At 34.3% G+C, this 16882-nt stretch overlaps 1 protein-coding gene across 4 annotated transcripts in view; it reads right to left on the bottom strand.

The window, feature by feature from the left end:
• The window catches only part of LOC127880948 (plexin-A4-like), a 159386-nt gene that overhangs the window by 78066 nt on the left and 64438 nt on the right, over positions 1 to 16882 (bottom strand). For all 4 annotated transcript variants that reach the window (XR_008049823.1, XM_052428460.1, XM_052428459.1 and 1 more), the window contains exon 5: positions 3194 to 3294. Coding sequence is in view for 3 of the 4 variants with exons in the window: in XM_052428460.1 (XP_052284420.1) it covers positions 3194 to 3294 (101 nt within the window). In the remaining variant the exon portion in view is untranslated. The remainder of the gene's footprint in view (positions 1 to 3193; positions 3295 to 16882) is intronic.

The following is a 16882-nucleotide window of genomic DNA, read 5'->3' as shown; positions in this document are numbered from 1 at the left end:
TTGCACTGTGTGCTGTTAAAGGGATCTTTTCACGGTTTGGTAAATTGATAAAATTGAAAAAAGTTGTTTCAGATTCGCAAATTTTCGTTTTAGTTATGATATTTGTGAGGAAACATTATAACTGAACATTTACCATAGTCCAATATAGCCATTATATGTATCTTTTGACGATTTGAAAACCTAAAAATTATAAAGCGTTGCAACGCGAAAGGATTGAATAATTTGGAGAGTTCTGTTGTTGTCGTTTAAATTTAGGAAACTACGAAGATTGCTTATATAAGGTATAAAATACTTAAACTGTGTATACCGGGCGGAATAGCTGAGAGGGCTAATGCGTTTTTACTTCAGACTAACTCCAGGACTCCGGGGGTCACTGGATCGAGCCCTGGTAGCGGCTAGTTTTTTTCCCTTTTTAAAATTTTATTCTTGATTTTTTACTGGAGCTTTAAAGATCCAATGTTTACATCTATCAATATAAAGCATTTAATGACAAACTTCAAAATATGCCAAAATCTGTGAAAAGGCCCCTTTAAGGTCAACAATGACTTTGCATATGTTCAACAATTTTTCTGTACAAAATGACAGGTTTACAAAAACAAGGAGTGTCTTTTTAACAACTAAGTCTGGCACTGATATGCAACAGAACACCTGATGATTGCATCAATGCTATTTTTAACAGCAGATTAATATGGGCAACTTGAAACAATTCCTAAAGAAGACATATTGGTCATGTCGGATGACAGGGTGCAACAGATTTTATTGGTCATGCTATTACTTCCATGGGCACACCTGTCTAGCTCAAATGTGAATGATTGCCTAGACAGAAGGAAGATGTTCTCCTGATTCAGATAAAACATCTGGTATTTGTACACCAGTGGATGGTAATTAACACCTGAAATGAACATTTTAAGTTTCTCTTGTTATGCTACTGTCTCTGTTTAATGAATACTCAAGGACAATCAAAATGATGTTTGAATAATTTAAAAGGTTAACAAACAGTGTCCTACTTTTCCAATTAATACTACGTTTATGTCATACATTTAATTAATTGCCTAAATAAATTAATTCTGATTATTTATAATTTTCATATTTATTATTCTTATCATTATAATTGCTGTTCTCTAGGTAATAACTGATCAAAAGTCTGCATTACCAGTACAAACACCCCACCAAGTAGAACTTTTAAATATATGAACTCTTTCAGTGCTGGAACCGAATTTTGAAGGCCTTTGCAAACAGTTTGGATCCAGATGAGACGCCACAAAACGTGGCGTCTCATCAGGATCCAAACTGATTGCTATTCTTATAGTATTCTTTGAAAATAATCGAAGAAAATGCGTAATTTTAGAAATTCAGCAGATAACATTATAGCAGACGACATATTTCCCAGCATTCAAAGGGTGAAACAAATCATCCTACTTGATGAAATATCTAGAAAGGCATATGGCAGACAAATGAAACCCACAACAACACAGGTGCTTGTGCTGTCTGCAACAACAGCTGCATGTTGCCTGGAGCTAGGACAATAGGGGTGGGGCAAAATTATATAAGTAGTATCTATCCTCTTTTATAAAAGTTGAGTTTTAAATAATGTTAGTGCAATGTCTGAGAAGTAGAATAAATATTGTAAAGGTTCACATTATTATTTCAAGAACTTAAATGCACAACCCGCAGATCTTAATCACAGTGCAGTCTGATTGGGGAGTCTGGAGATATCCGAGTGCAGCAGTTTCTATGGTAACAGTTCAAGAATCTGAGAGGGTGGTTTCCAATATTTGTTTACAATCAAATTTTCAAGATGGAACATATGGAAATGAACATTTTCAATATTGAATAGGTGTTTTTCATTATATTTAAACTGCATCTGACTTGATTTAAACACTCTTATGACACACAGTTATTGAGTTATAAAGGCAAACAAATCAGAACAAATAATTGCGAAAGTTGAGTACAAAGGTTGTGCATTGCAGTTTCATAGGAGAATATTTTTTGTTCTGTTTCTGAGTAAGTTAACTATCTGATATTTTTTTATAATTGAGGCTATAGAAACAACACAAACATTTAATAAATATAAGTTGAACAAGATGCGTTTGTGAAACACAATGTCCCCCTATATGATGTTTGACCTTGTAGGATGACCTTGACATTGTGAAGGATGACCTTGACCTTTCACCACTCAAAATGTGCAGCTCCATGACATGCACATGCTTGCCAAATATCAAGTTGCTATCTTCAATATTGCAAAAGTATTTATAAAATAAGCGATTAGGGCCACATTTATTTGACCTCTGACCTTGAAGGATGACCTTGACCTTGACCTTTCACCACTCAAAATGTGCAGCTCCATGAGATACACATGCATGCCAAATATCAAGTTGCTATCATCAATATTGCAAAAGTATTCATAAAATGAGCGATTTTGGCCACATATATTTGACCTCTGACCTTGAAGGATGACCTTGACCTTTCACCACTCAAAATGTGCAGCTTCATGAGATACACATGCATGCCAAATATGAAGTTGCTATCTTCAATATAGCAAAAGTTATTGCAAAATGTTAAAGTTGGCGCAAACAGACAGACAGACCAACAGACAGACAGGGCAAAAACAATATGTCCCCCACTACTATAGTGGGGGACATAAAAAGGAAGCCGAAGAGAGAATTATATCCCTAACAAAGATTTGTTTGACCTTGATTTTGAACCAGCATTACTGACTCCAGTCCATATGGCCCCAATGATCTTAATGCTGCCTTGTTTCATGAAAACTCTTCAAAGGTTACAAGAGATATTGAGTTGACATGACAATATAGGCTTATAGTTTGACCTTAAAGTATGGCCTTGAATTTGAGCAGGCATGACAGACTCATGCTTTCTGCACAACATCTCAATTACCAAAACATGGTAGCCAAGTTTTATGGAAATCCTTCAATGAGTAAAGTAAATATTGACCAGAAACATCAATAGAGGCTAAACATTGGGACAATTACACATCATCTGAATGCCCTTATCATGGTAGGCAAGTTTCATGCAAATTCTTTAAGTTTGAGGAGATATGGAGCTGGTGTCTTGATATGTGAGAATATGGGCTTGCTTGGTCGCACTGCTAAATTCGATGACAGACATGGTCTATATATTTTGTTATAAATTGACACGAACTACTGCATCAGTGTATGGTGCATGTTGTACTTACTTGTTTTCTAGGGAGCACCATCCACAGTAGGGGTTTCCTGAGCCAAGGCAGCTGCTGCAATTAGGGTAATTGTCACACTTGTACAGGGCAACCTTCATCAGCTGAAAATACACAAAACAGGACACTGAAGCACCAGCATTTAAGAAAGGTGTTGCTTTCAATAAACACAGTATTGAACATGGTTACCAATCCATCTACCTTCCTCATCATCCACCATCATCCATGCAAGTATCAAAACTTTAAAGGAAACACTGGCCATTTTAATTCACTCTTATTAACTTAGAAGCAAAGTGAAAATGGCTATGTGCAAACAGTATACAACCAAAACAGCCTGCGAGTAACTCGCAGTCTGTTCAGGTTTTATGCTGTTTGCTGCTCATCAGTATCAAAGGTTTGGAGATGAAGCCTTACAAACTTGAATCTAGTAAGATAGTGAATCTTAATTTAAATGAAACTTTCTAAGGGACTACAAATGCGTGAAAATACATGTCTAAGTGGTAATGGGTTGACCTCCAGCAGATATACAGACATACTGACAACTGGGCATGCCAATCCATGTTACTGCTTCCCAGCAGTAGTGGATGCCCAGGGCATAAAAACACTAAATTAGTTAAAACAAGACAAGGACTTACAATACTATCGATTCAAATAAGAACATACACAAATTAAGGTACTAAAGTATTTAAACTACAATTTAATCTTGACATGTGGAGGTACATACCATCAATTAAAATACACAAAATAATGGGCGCTGGGACATTCACTTTGAAGGCCTGCTAAACATATTGTTGAAACACAACCTTCCATTTCAACCCAGCTGTACTTAAAGAAACAACCTTTGTGTACTCGCCCTTTGATATTGTTACGTTTCAATATCAATGTTAACAAATCATATCATTTACACATGTTGCATTTTGCATTAGATACAACAATAACAATGATTTTCAGGTAAGATAAACACAATGTACAGAGGAAGGTTTTCCTTAAGCCACATTTGTGACATGTTATGTGCTAAATAACAAACCGACATAAATACTCATGTATTGTTAAATGTAATTCAACACGACTGGAGAAATTTTATTATTCAGACCAAAGGCTAAGAATCCCTTACCGCATTCATGGCCATGATTTGAATACTGGTTAACAGAATATGACAAGTCCTGTCAAATCAAATAATCTTTATGTGATAGGAAATAAACAACATAATTCATTGCTTAAAAATATTTGTTCTATAATAACTAAATTAATACAAACCATTGTGATCTTTCAGCAGTCATTGAAAAGCCAAAGTATTTTAATCAAAACCAAGTCTTCAATATTTGGGTTTTCCACTGTAACTACTCACTCAATGCATGAAATACCAAGGAGGACCATTGTATAGTGATTATAAGTTATTTCTTTTAATAAAGACATGTAATCTTTTCTTACAACAACCAATAGGAGTACAAATTTCAGTTCCTGGTTTCTCTGGAAAGATCCATGCAGACTTTAAGATCAATATGATTCTGATTCATTGGGACCATAATAGCATGTTTGTTAAGGATAATTACACCAAAGTGACTTAATTTGCATACATGTACAGATTTCTATTATGATAAGCCAGAAAATAATGTTCCACACTTGATTAAGTGGCTAGAACATTAAAACAAGCAAGAACCAATCTGCAAACCATGAGGATGGTCCCCTGAATTTCAGTTTTCGTTGTTTGTGTCTATTTGGATTTAGTTTTAAATATAATTTAAAATCTTTATTTCTAATGTTGAAGCTATTGTTTCAGTTGAGCTTTGGGTCAGTCTTAACCCATTTATGCCAAGTGGACTCTCCCATCCTTCGAAATTGGATCAATTTATTTCCAAAATTAGGGACGTCTAGTATATTTATTTCTATATTTAGAATATTTCTTACAGAAATTCCTTAAAGCAAAAAGCGCAAACCCAGATGAGATGCTGCATCATGGGGCGTCTCATCTGGGTCTTCGCTGTTTGCCAAGGCCTTTTTTCTAGACGCTAGGCATAAATGGGTTAAGCCTTTACCACTTCGATACGTATTTTCACGAATTTGTAGTCCCTAAGAAAGTTATATTTAAAACCTTTCTTACTAGATTGAAGTTTTTAAGGCTTAATTTCCAAATCTTATACTGATGAGCAACAAACAGCATAAAAACTTAAACGACTGCGAGTTACTTGCAGGCTGTTCTGGATTTATGCTGTTTGCACATAGCCCTTTTTATTTGCGAGCGTTAGCTCACAAATAATGTAGAGGCAATTTTGCAAATCAGTATGGGCTTAACTACGCTAGGAACCGTAACCGTGGCTGCCTGTGTTGATAACTGCAGTAAAATTTAGCAGACCACGAATGCTAGGCTAGGAGCGTCTGCTCTAACCACTGCATCTGCCTGTTTATAGTTCCCACTGGTACACTACATAGTGTGTATGTATTCAAAAGTATTTAACAGCTTGTTAGACAATGTTGGCCAGTCTAGTGTTAATCATTAAAATCTGTACATATTGGCTGCTTTCAGGAAAAATGGGGCTTAATGCGTGTCAAATAAGATTAGCTTGTTCAAATTGATTAGCGGTATCAATGATTTGAAGAAAAAAACAACACATCTTGACCTGTGCTTTAAGACACACTCTTAATAAATTTGAATTGGTTGTGGTCATTTCTGAAAACTTGCGATATAAAAAGCTATCACATAATTTTGAAAACTGAGTTGCGTCTAAGATTATACAACAGCGAACAAATAAAGTGCATTCAGCGCTTTGATTACTTTACTTGTGAGTGGGAAAGGGTTAAAATACAGTTTAAAATCTTTATTTCTAATGTTGAAGCTATGGTGTCAGTTGAGCTATGGGTCAGTCTTACAACGTTTTACCAACTGTGGGTAGAACAAGGGGTATCTAATTTACAAACCCACTTGTCTTACACAAATTTTACAAACCATACTTCTACCATTCTGCTGGTAGGTTAATTAACTTTCAAATTGTGATATTCTTAAAGGGATCTTTTCACGGTTTGGTAAATTGACAAAATTGAAAAAAGTTGTTTCAGATTCGCACATTTTCGTTTTAGTTATGATATTTGTGAGGAAACAGTATTATTGAACATTCACCCTAGTCCAATATAGCCATTATATGTATCTTTTGACGAATTGAAAACCTAAAAATTATAAAGCGTTGCAACGCGAAACGATTGAATAATTTGGAGAATTCTGTTGTTATCGTTTAAATTTATGAAACTACGAAGATTGCTTATACAAGGTATAAAATACACAAACTGTGTATAACCGGCGGAATAGCCGAGAGGGCTAATGCGTTTTTACTTCAGACTAACTCCAGGACTCCGGGGGTCACTGGTTCGTGCCCTGGTACCGGCTACTTTTTTTCCCTTTTTTAAAATTTTATTCTTGATTTTTTACTGGAGCTTTTAAGATCCAATGTTTACATTTATCAATATAAAGCATTTAATGACAAACTTCAAAATATGGCAAAATCGGTGAAAAGGCCCCTTTAAAGCAGGTTTACTCTTCATTTGCAATATTCTGCCATTAGTTTACCTGTTTCCCAAAATATGTATCTAAGTGGTAAAGGGGTAAGTAACTTTTTTTAAATGAAAATAAAAAAATTAACAGTGTCTCACTTTTTTCAGGTAAAATTTAATGTTCAATTAAATCATGCAGACACACAAAACAATTTGTTAAAAGCTGCACCTATTTTGCATGTGATCTAAACAAACATGAAACTGTCAAGACACCCAAATCTTCATTCAACACTGCCAATGTGCAAACATGTAAACTTTGTTCAAACAAACTTTGCGACATGCCAAAACAGAAATCCAACCGGAAACAAATGTTTACCCGTCTTCTTTAAATGATTGTGCACACAGATAATGCTATTTAGCATTTTTATAGGACAATACGTTCATATTACTTTTTTACATGCTAGAATGAATTGACAAAATACAAGCCATTCATAAGATTTATAGAAATTGTGTGTGATTATTTTTTATTGGCAAAATATCTTGTTATCTGTTAACAACTGAGTCAATAATTTACTAACATTAATGGAAGGTAACTCTCTGAGCTAAGTGTCAGACTTTAATTAATAGCCGCACATGAAAAGCAATCTTGGCAAATAAAACTTAGTCCACACTTTGGTACCAATTTGAGTGTATTTTTATTAAATGCCTCATTTCCTTATTATTTTTATTAGATATTTGATCTTTAATGCTTCAAAATGATTGTTCATATTTGACCAAACAAAGCCACTAAAAATTGTGTTCCCTAATACTCGTTCTGGCTTTCATTCCCATCCTATTTATATTATACTTTCTTTAAAAATTATAATAAAAGTAAGAAAATATTGTAATATTTATCAAAAGTGAAGGAAGAAGAAAATATTATTATTGAAAACCTAGCCAAAATCTAAGTTTATATCTGAACAGGCCATTTCAAGTCAGCATTTTGAAAATGATTAAGCATTATATTACTTTAATAATTAAAAACTGGTGTATCTTCAAAAAGCAACACTAAATTCCATGTTATATTTATGATGCATTTTATTCCTTCAAATCAAGCAAAGTCTGATTTACACCATGATACAATCTGACATGCGCGCATGAATTCATTTTATTACAACAGTCTAATTAAAGATAAAATATCAAAATTTGCACATTTCATAATGAACTCTCTCGGGTGATGTGTAACAAGATTTTGCAAACGTAAAGAATCAAATTTCAATTTTTGCATTCAATTAATAATACAAGGAATAAATAAACTAAAGTAAGTCTCACTTTTGACCAATGTGTCTGTAGCTCAATATACGTTTATATGAAAAACAAGAGCTGTCTCCATAGGATGACATATGCCCCCAATAAACGCTTTGATAGAAATTATGGGCATTTTTCAAAACCTAAACTTATTTTTCGAAACCTTAATGCGGACCATAAGTTCAAGGTCAAGGTCAAAAGGGTAAAAAATTGTGTGCGTTTGGAAAGGCCTTGTCCATATACACATGCAAATCAAATATGACTGTTACATCTGAAGCGACAATTAGAAGTTATGAGCATTTTTAGAAACCTAAACGCAAATTGTGACAGACAGTCACAGACGGACAGTGCGATCACTATAATTATACCCTCCTTTGAGTTATGTTTGAATGATATTTGTACATTCTTGAGGCTAAATCTGACAAATGAGATCAGCATTCCTCAAACATCAAACTATTTTTACACAATGCTCATGATATCCTATAATGTTATTAACATTTTGGAATAATCTGGACTGAATCCCAAAAGTTGACATCACTATTTGCGTGAAGAAACATGAGCAATATGGTCCAAAATGACATTTTTCAATTTAAGAAACAAGTGCTTAAAGTTCATGGTGTTTTCCATAATATCATAACAGATAATTGACTGGTTCCAACCACATCTCTGACCAAATACTAGCCAGCATATTAAACAATCAGGCAAATATCAATTCAAACACGTGTTTAAACGTTGATGGTCTTAACACATTACTTTTTTAACGCAAAGTGTACAGGGATCTAACTTGTAACAGGAGTGAGAAACGTTTATGGTATAGGTGAGATGACCTGCAACAGGAAAATATGGGTCTTAAGCAGTGTTTTCCAGAAGCACTGGAAGCCGGTGATTTAACAGGTAACTAACAATCTTGGCGCCGGATACTTTCCCCAAAAATATCAACAAAAAACAGCACAATATCTCCCTGAAAATATAACTTGCTACTCAAATTTTAATGGAGAACTGTAACTGTCTTATGCCATATGCCGCCAAGGCCACTCCTGACTGGACAGCACCCAGTCTGGTCAGTTACTACCATGTCACCCTGTCTCCTTTAACCCATTTATGCCTAGCGTCCTGAAAAAAGGACATTGCAAACAGCGTAGACCCAGATGAGACGCCGCATAATGCGGCGTCTCATCTGGGTCTGCGCTGTTTGCTCAAAGGAATTTCTGTAAGAAATATTCTAAATATAGAAATAAGTATACTAGACATCCCTAATTTTATAAATACATTGATATAATTAAGAAGGATGGGAGAGTCCACTTGGCATAAATGGGTTAAAGGCACGCTAGGTTTCATGAGCAAGGTTTTGTGGTCTCATTAATGGATGGTAATCTCCAGACCAGACTGTACGATGAGCATCTTGGTCTGAAGCAATATGGCGACATATGACGTAAGATTCTTATTCTCATGATAACCAGAAAACCACTGTCAAATTTCATTACCAAGAATGGATACAATTCTTTAAAGTATTTAAGACTAACCAAATAAACTTCTAGCAGTCTAAGGCATTCCCTTGAACTTTCGTATGCAGCGGAAAATAGGTTCCAACTACACAAGCAATTCACTTTCAATTAAAAAACAATTCAATTACCAATGCAAACAGAGAATGAAATGCGAAACAGGTTTGCATTAATTTGTCTATCACAAACTGAGCCTGCTGGTTACCAATTTATTTTCTCTGAGAAAGCAACACAGAACAGCGGACTCCACTAAAAAACAAGATGAATAAAAGCTGAAAGAATAGAAATTAACCATTTATAACCCATAAAATAACATCCCATGGTTAAAATGTTCCAGAATTATAATTTTTTTAAAAGGTTTATAAACTTTCACATTTCCAAAGAAAAATCATTAAATGAAAACTTTTAACAGTTCCCAGTAGCTTGTTTCCTATAAAAATAAGTAAATAATGCCATGAAATGCCAGCAGCAATGTTACAATTTCTAAAGAATTGCATATCTCAGCAGGGCAAGCCGATCCACGCATTCCAATTACCTCCCCTACCTGACCTTGAGAATCGCCATGCAGGCTGACAGTATAACTAAAGCATCTATGGAGGACTACATGCCACCAGACCTAGGCTTATAGCATTATATGGAACCAAGGTGAAATGGAAACAAATAAGATACTAAAGCATTGACAATTGACCAGAATTTCTTGTATGACTGTAAAATGACCATTCTTGTGACCTGCAGACATGGCCTGGTATCAAGAACATTTTCATTGTTTTAGCTCAACTCAGAAGATAATAATATTCATCAGCTCACAAACAATTTAAAATCTCAGGTTTAAGAAGACGCATGTCACATTTTCTTGCTCAAACTCAGGGTTAAGTGGAACTCAAAACTCACACACACATTTGACAAGATATTGAGCAGGATGTTGAAACTACTATAACAAGAGCACCGCATAATGGGTGCCAACGCTCGGCTGCGGGTGCATTTTTTAATAAATGAAATCTTGTCAGATTTTTTTTTTTTTTTTTAGAGGTCACAGTGACTTTGACCTAGTGAACCAAATATGGGTGAGGCGTGTAGCTGCATATGTAGTTGTAGGTGCAAGCACTTTGATTTTATAGCCAATGTTCAAAACCTTGACAAAATGTTAAGGTTTTAGCACGACGCAGATGGCGGACGACACAACGAGCTGGCTATGACAATACCTCGGGGTTTCTCCGAAAACAGCCGAGCTAAAAATTAAGCAACTATAGTCACCCACTATCTTATATGTGACTGGAAGGCATGAAATTTGCTTACAAAAACTATGATACTTAAGACTTAACACTTTAAGATAGTTGAAAACAACCAAATGAATATAAAACACAATGGATATCGATAACCAAGGATTGCTGTATAATCTTAGATTCAACCTCCTTATATTGATATTCAGAACAAAAATGATTTTTTGTTAACTCCGTTAGATTCATAACTATGACAGTATGATTTCCGTTTCTTTTTCAACAAATTGCTGGATTAAGGGAAATTGAATTTTACAAAAATGAAATAGAAGCAATGCCACTGTAAGTTTTATGGAAAAACTAACTTTCCCACATGATTATAAATAGACTGTGAACTTGATATTTGAATATTTCATGTAGTGAATGAAAATGCCTTGATTAACTACACAACCCCTGCGAAATGTTGTTCTGCAGTTCACGAATAATTTGTGAACAGTTCATGAACTGTTCGTGAACTGAGTTCATGAACTGTTCACAAATAGTTCATGAAAAGAAAATGAGCCACGTCTGTGAAAAGTTCTTGAAATTTTAGTTCATGAACTGTTCATGAACACTAATGACATGAAGTGTTCATGAAATATTCTTGAAACCTAATGGCATGAAGTGTTCATGAACTATTCTTGAACCCTTATGGCATGAAGTGTTCATGAACTATTCTTGAACCCGTGTGGCATGAAGTGTTCATGAACTATTCTTGAACCATTATGGCATGAAATGTTCATGAACTATTCATGAACATCAATGGCATGAAGTGTTCTTTAACAGTTCATGAACAACACAATTCTTGAAAAATTCTTCAGGGTTTTGCTGTTCACGAACAGTTCATGAACATTTTCCTTCTATTTTTCAATGGCTCATTTTCTGTTCACAAACTGTAAGTGAATAGTTCATGAACCATTGTTCTTCAAGAGTTCATGAACTGAGGTGGCATGAAGTGTTCATGAACTATTCATGAACAAGAATTTGTCAATTTATGCAAAGGTTATCATAAGTGTTACTAAAGCTCAACAAACAGGTCAGGGTAAGAAGAAACAAGTCTTGTATTAGCACTTAACATATTGATAGCAACATATAACAATAATTTAAATATAACACTAATAACTGAGATACAAGTGGTTTGATAATACTCTTTCAATTTCATAATACAACTTTGCACTATATGTTCATGAATAATTCATGTATTGAAAAGATTATGAATAGTCTCATTTTCAGTTCAAGAATCATTTACTAATCAATGGTTTCCCTGAAATGGTTTCACTTACAGTGCCAAAGAACTTGAAATGGAACCAATGGCTGATCAGTTCAGCCGGTAATTTATTAAAGACTTACATTTTCAAATATAGCATAAACCATGTGCCTTCCGTTTCAACTTCCTGTGCACACAATATTCTTTCTTTGTAAAAACAGCAATGCAATGTACATTGAGTTCTTGATATCATCTTAAACTGTTCTTGAAATAAGATGTCCTTAAAACGTTCTTAAACTTGTCTTTTAAGTCTTCCAAGAACAATGACAGATCCTTTTAAGAACATATTGGATTCTTAAAAAGTGCATTATACGTTCAAAAACATTGTGTAGACCTGTTTAAGAACATCAGAAGGAAACATGTTGTTCAAAAAAGTTCTTAAAGTGTTCAAGAATAGTTTAAGAATAATTCAAGAACAGGAAAGGTCCTTAAAAAGTTATTGAAGTGTTCCTGAAGGCAGTTCTTGAACAGTTCTTGTACAAATGTTCTTAAAATTCTCTAGAACAGGTCAAGAACTCTAACTTATAGTGGTGAAAGTACTATGCATATTCATACTAACTTCACAGGTTTCACAAGATTTGTATGCTAGACATTTCAATATTACTTTCAAAAATATGTATGCAACATCTAGCACAAAGGAATTCATGAATTATTCATGATGGATCCTTAAAGTCTGTCTCAGAAAAGTCATTAGAAATACTTGTGCATGAAATGTTCATCACTAAGTATATATGGTTAGATGAAGAACTGTTCATGGACTTTGAAATGTTCAACAATAATTCATAAACAGTTCATGAACATGTCTTAAGAACAGTTCATGTCCAAAAGTTCATGAACCAAGCTCAGGAATTTTTTCAGAACCGTTCATGAACAGTTCTTGATTGGCTTGAAGTGTTCATGAAATCATGAACAACATTTCGCCGGGGAATGCACACTGTCACATTAAAAACCCATTGTCACATCATTTGCTCTTTGACAAAAGATGCAAACAAATCTACAGTGAAAATATGGAGTGGGTAGTGAATCTCTTTAATGCAAGGATGATGTTTAAAGACATTGATTCAATGTCTAATATTGACAAAGTACTCTTTTAAGCTTGAATATAAATTAATTTTCATTACTTAATTAATTTTATTGGTATATAATTGAGCCACACTCTGGAAAACCGGGCTGAAGGGTAGTATTTCAATCTTCAAATGGCCTTCAGTCTGTAATATTTGTAATTATGAAACAACATACTTTGTCTTACATGCATCAACAATATTTCAACGAAAGCAAACATGACTGATTCAATGTATTGAAAGCACAACCACAAAGGTATGCATGATGTTACATTAAATTGCTGTTTTTAAATGGCAGGGATTTATAAGATATGAAACAAGTTTTGACAGAACAATAGTCTGGCTTTGATTTATACCATAATTCTCTGGTAAAAAAACAACAGACAATGTTTACTCAACAAATTGAAAGGCAGACATTTGTGAAGTATTTTCCAAGCCCTGTGGCATAATATTGCCCATTTATGGAGATTGCATGATACCGCAGTTGCCCAAATAATGCTATTATTCAAATGCTGCCTGGTCCAGACCAAGTTAGCCCTGACATTCCCTCAAAGGCAGTTAGTTACTGGTATCATGAACATTGATCACATCACATGTTTAGCAGTCATAACTGCAAAAAACACACTGATCTATGGCTAAAACACACTGATCTATGGCTTGAATCATACCATTGGACACTGCCAGTAAAACACTTGGCAGAGCCTTGACTAAATTATGGTATTAATATTTCTGGAACATTTGCTCTTCAGGATGGCTAGCATGGCATGTAACATGATCATTTATTGAACACAATATTCCTTGATGAGACACTGGGAAGCCACACCACTGTCCTGGGACCAGCAATAAGCAAGGAAAAAAATCTACACTATATTTAAATGAGCCGCATCCAGGGAAAACAGGACTATATGATGATTCAGTGCTCTAAAATTGTAATCCAAGATTAGCCCGTGTTGCCCGCACAGGCTAATTAGGGATGACACTTTCAACTTTAATGGAATTTATTGTTAAAAGTAAGTAACTTTTTATACATTTTATTTTTCATGAGATCTGGCTTGACAAATTTTGCATATGATGCATCTTGTGTGCATTTTTTATGGTTCTTTCTTGTGGGGGTCACAAAATAAACTCTGTGTTTATGCCAAAGCACTTTGTTATATAAATGAGGCAAAGTTTGCTGAAAAACAGCCAGAGCTACAAAGTAAATACAGCATTGCATGACATTTATTCAAAGGCTAATAAGAAGTTCCGGCTACAAGCTTGGCTGCCCTAAAGTCCGGAAATTAACAAAATAATTATTCTTGCTAACAGCATGCAATTTTGTCACCTGAGACGAGACATCATGAAATGTTGTCACCTGAGAGACACAGGATGTATTGACAATACTCAATATAGAAGATTTATCATTAATATGAACTGTAAATGGAGGAGGGCATTATGGGAGGGTTATGGATTAGGGACTTCGGTTGAAAATTTTCATTTTTGCTTCAAAAAGGCGTCAGTTGCAAACGAATCAGGAAACAAAAAGAAATTGGAAAATTGGGAAATGACAGCCAATGACATCGCTCATTTTAAAAAATGCATAGGCAGAATCTATGCGTAATATGTGGAGATGTTTAGCGTCTGCTTATGAAATACGCCTGTGGAATCGGTCGGACCCACTATCCCATTTTTTGTTTGTACTAATTTACGCATTGGGCAAAAATAACCCCCGGACAACCAGATCCACGGAAATCTGTGGAACTGTGGTAAAAAACACACCCCTAATTATCATGTCTGAACTCCATACTGGACAGATTGCAACTGTTAAATTACAGCCTAATATGGAAAACAGTCTCTATATCATTGACCTATAAAACAAAGCGTATTTCATAAAAGTTGGCCCTTGAAGACAAACTAGGTTCTAAATGTCAGAACAAATACTGACTGATTAAAGTGTTTATTAAAATGATCCCATTAAATTATTCTATTTTTTTATACGTTATATGTTTTAGGACAAATAAAAGCATCATAATTTCGGAAGCAAAACATAAAGAATATAATTATGGATGGGGACATTTTATATCATGAGATATCAGACAAGTCTTAATTGTGGCAAAGGAAACGGCTTCAGAATCTTCTTCATTTGTTAACTTGTGGTGGAATAATTTTTTCTCAATTATTAAGACTAAGAAAGTTTTCTATTTTCTGTTAAGTAAATATCCCCAGTTGCACAAAAACTTCTGCACTAAAATTTTTTTTTGTCAAGTAAATAAGACCAGCTGCCCAAAAACCTTTGCACTGCTGCTGCTTAGCCACTTGTTTGATAGCACGGTGAATATACCACAACATTAGTTCAGTCTTTAATGCTTCCACCCAAAACTAATGAAGTCCATATTCTACCAGATCTTCTCCAGTATTTTTCATATGCATCCTTACAACTATGTTTGATTTATGGTTCATCAGTACAGCAAGGATAATAATTCTAGAGAAAACAGATATCTTTTTCTGTATTTTTTATGCAAACTTTCAAGCCCATGTTAAATTTGTTTGAGAGTTGGATGCACAATTTTTAAATGATTGACATATTTGTTTTAAAGCTCATATTTCAACCAATTTAATTCAAATAGCATTTTTCAAAATCATGCAAATGTTTCAGCGTTTTTTCATGTAAAACCAGTTCTTGGTCTCTTTTAAAAGGTACAATTCGATAGGTTAGCTAAATCTTAATTGAACTCACAATCTCCTTAAAACAAGATTTATAATTTGGCATATTATAGAGCTTTATTTCTGTCAGCATTTGTAATATTTTCAAACTAAATACACACTTTAGTTGCCCATTAATAGTTGATTATAGCTTTATCGTACATCATTAGTATGAACAAAATGAACAAAAATGGGTACTTATGACAATTATGAAACTGAAATATTACGCAGGAAAAACAGGTAATGAATTTTGAGTGGGGGTAGGGTGAGAGAACTGAATAATTTAGAACATAACTATTTCTTCAGAACATTATATTATGAGAAGAATTTGTTACCCAAGTTGAATCGTCATTTTGTAATAGTTGATTTGAAAAACAAATGGAAATAGATGCATTTTTCTTACCAAGATGAGGCTAAATGTTTTGACTTATAACTACATGTACATGTAACAAATCTGAATGATGTGATTGAAGAAGAGTGCATTTTGTCATGTAACGCATATAAAAGCATGCAAAAGAAATCATATATATTTATTCCTTAAAATTTATAATTTAGGACATATTTGTAAAAACATAATTACTTAATTTTGCTTAAATATTTACATGGCCAGTCACATATCATTTTTCAATTCAAATTCAAACATGGGACAAAATTGACACAAAACCAGGTTTTCAATTTGAAAAAATAAGTCTGATAAAAGGGAGACAACTCAAACTGAACTGATTGTTTATAATTACCCCCCTTTATTTCAAAGTAAATCTATTTTTAGTCATAGCGACCTTGACCTTGGAGATATTAACATAAATCTATCGTGCGACACACCGTCCAATGATGGTGAACAAATGTGCCAAATAGTTTTAAAATCTCACAATGAATGACATAGTTATGGCCCGGACAAGCTCATTTATGGCCATTTTTGACCTTTGAACTGAAAGTTTGACCTTGGAGATAATGACGTAATTCTTTCGCGAGACACACCGTCTAATGATGGTGAGCAATTGTGCCAAATGATTTTAAAATCTCACAATGAACAACAAAGTTATGGCCCGGACAAGCTTGATCCGCCCGCCCCCCAACATTCGCCAATCTAATAACCAGTTTTCTTCCTTCGGAAAACCTGGTTAAAAAACTACATTCATTAAGTATATACACTT

Source organism: Dreissena polymorpha, chromosome 5, assembly GCF_020536995.1.
Source record: "Dreissena polymorpha isolate Duluth1 chromosome 5, UMN_Dpol_1.0, whole genome shotgun sequence".
NCBI lineage: Eukaryota > Metazoa > Mollusca > Bivalvia > Myida > Dreissenidae > Dreissena > Dreissena polymorpha.
The sequence above is the reverse complement of the archived record's forward strand: the minus strand, read 5'-3'. Positions and strand labels throughout refer to the sequence as shown.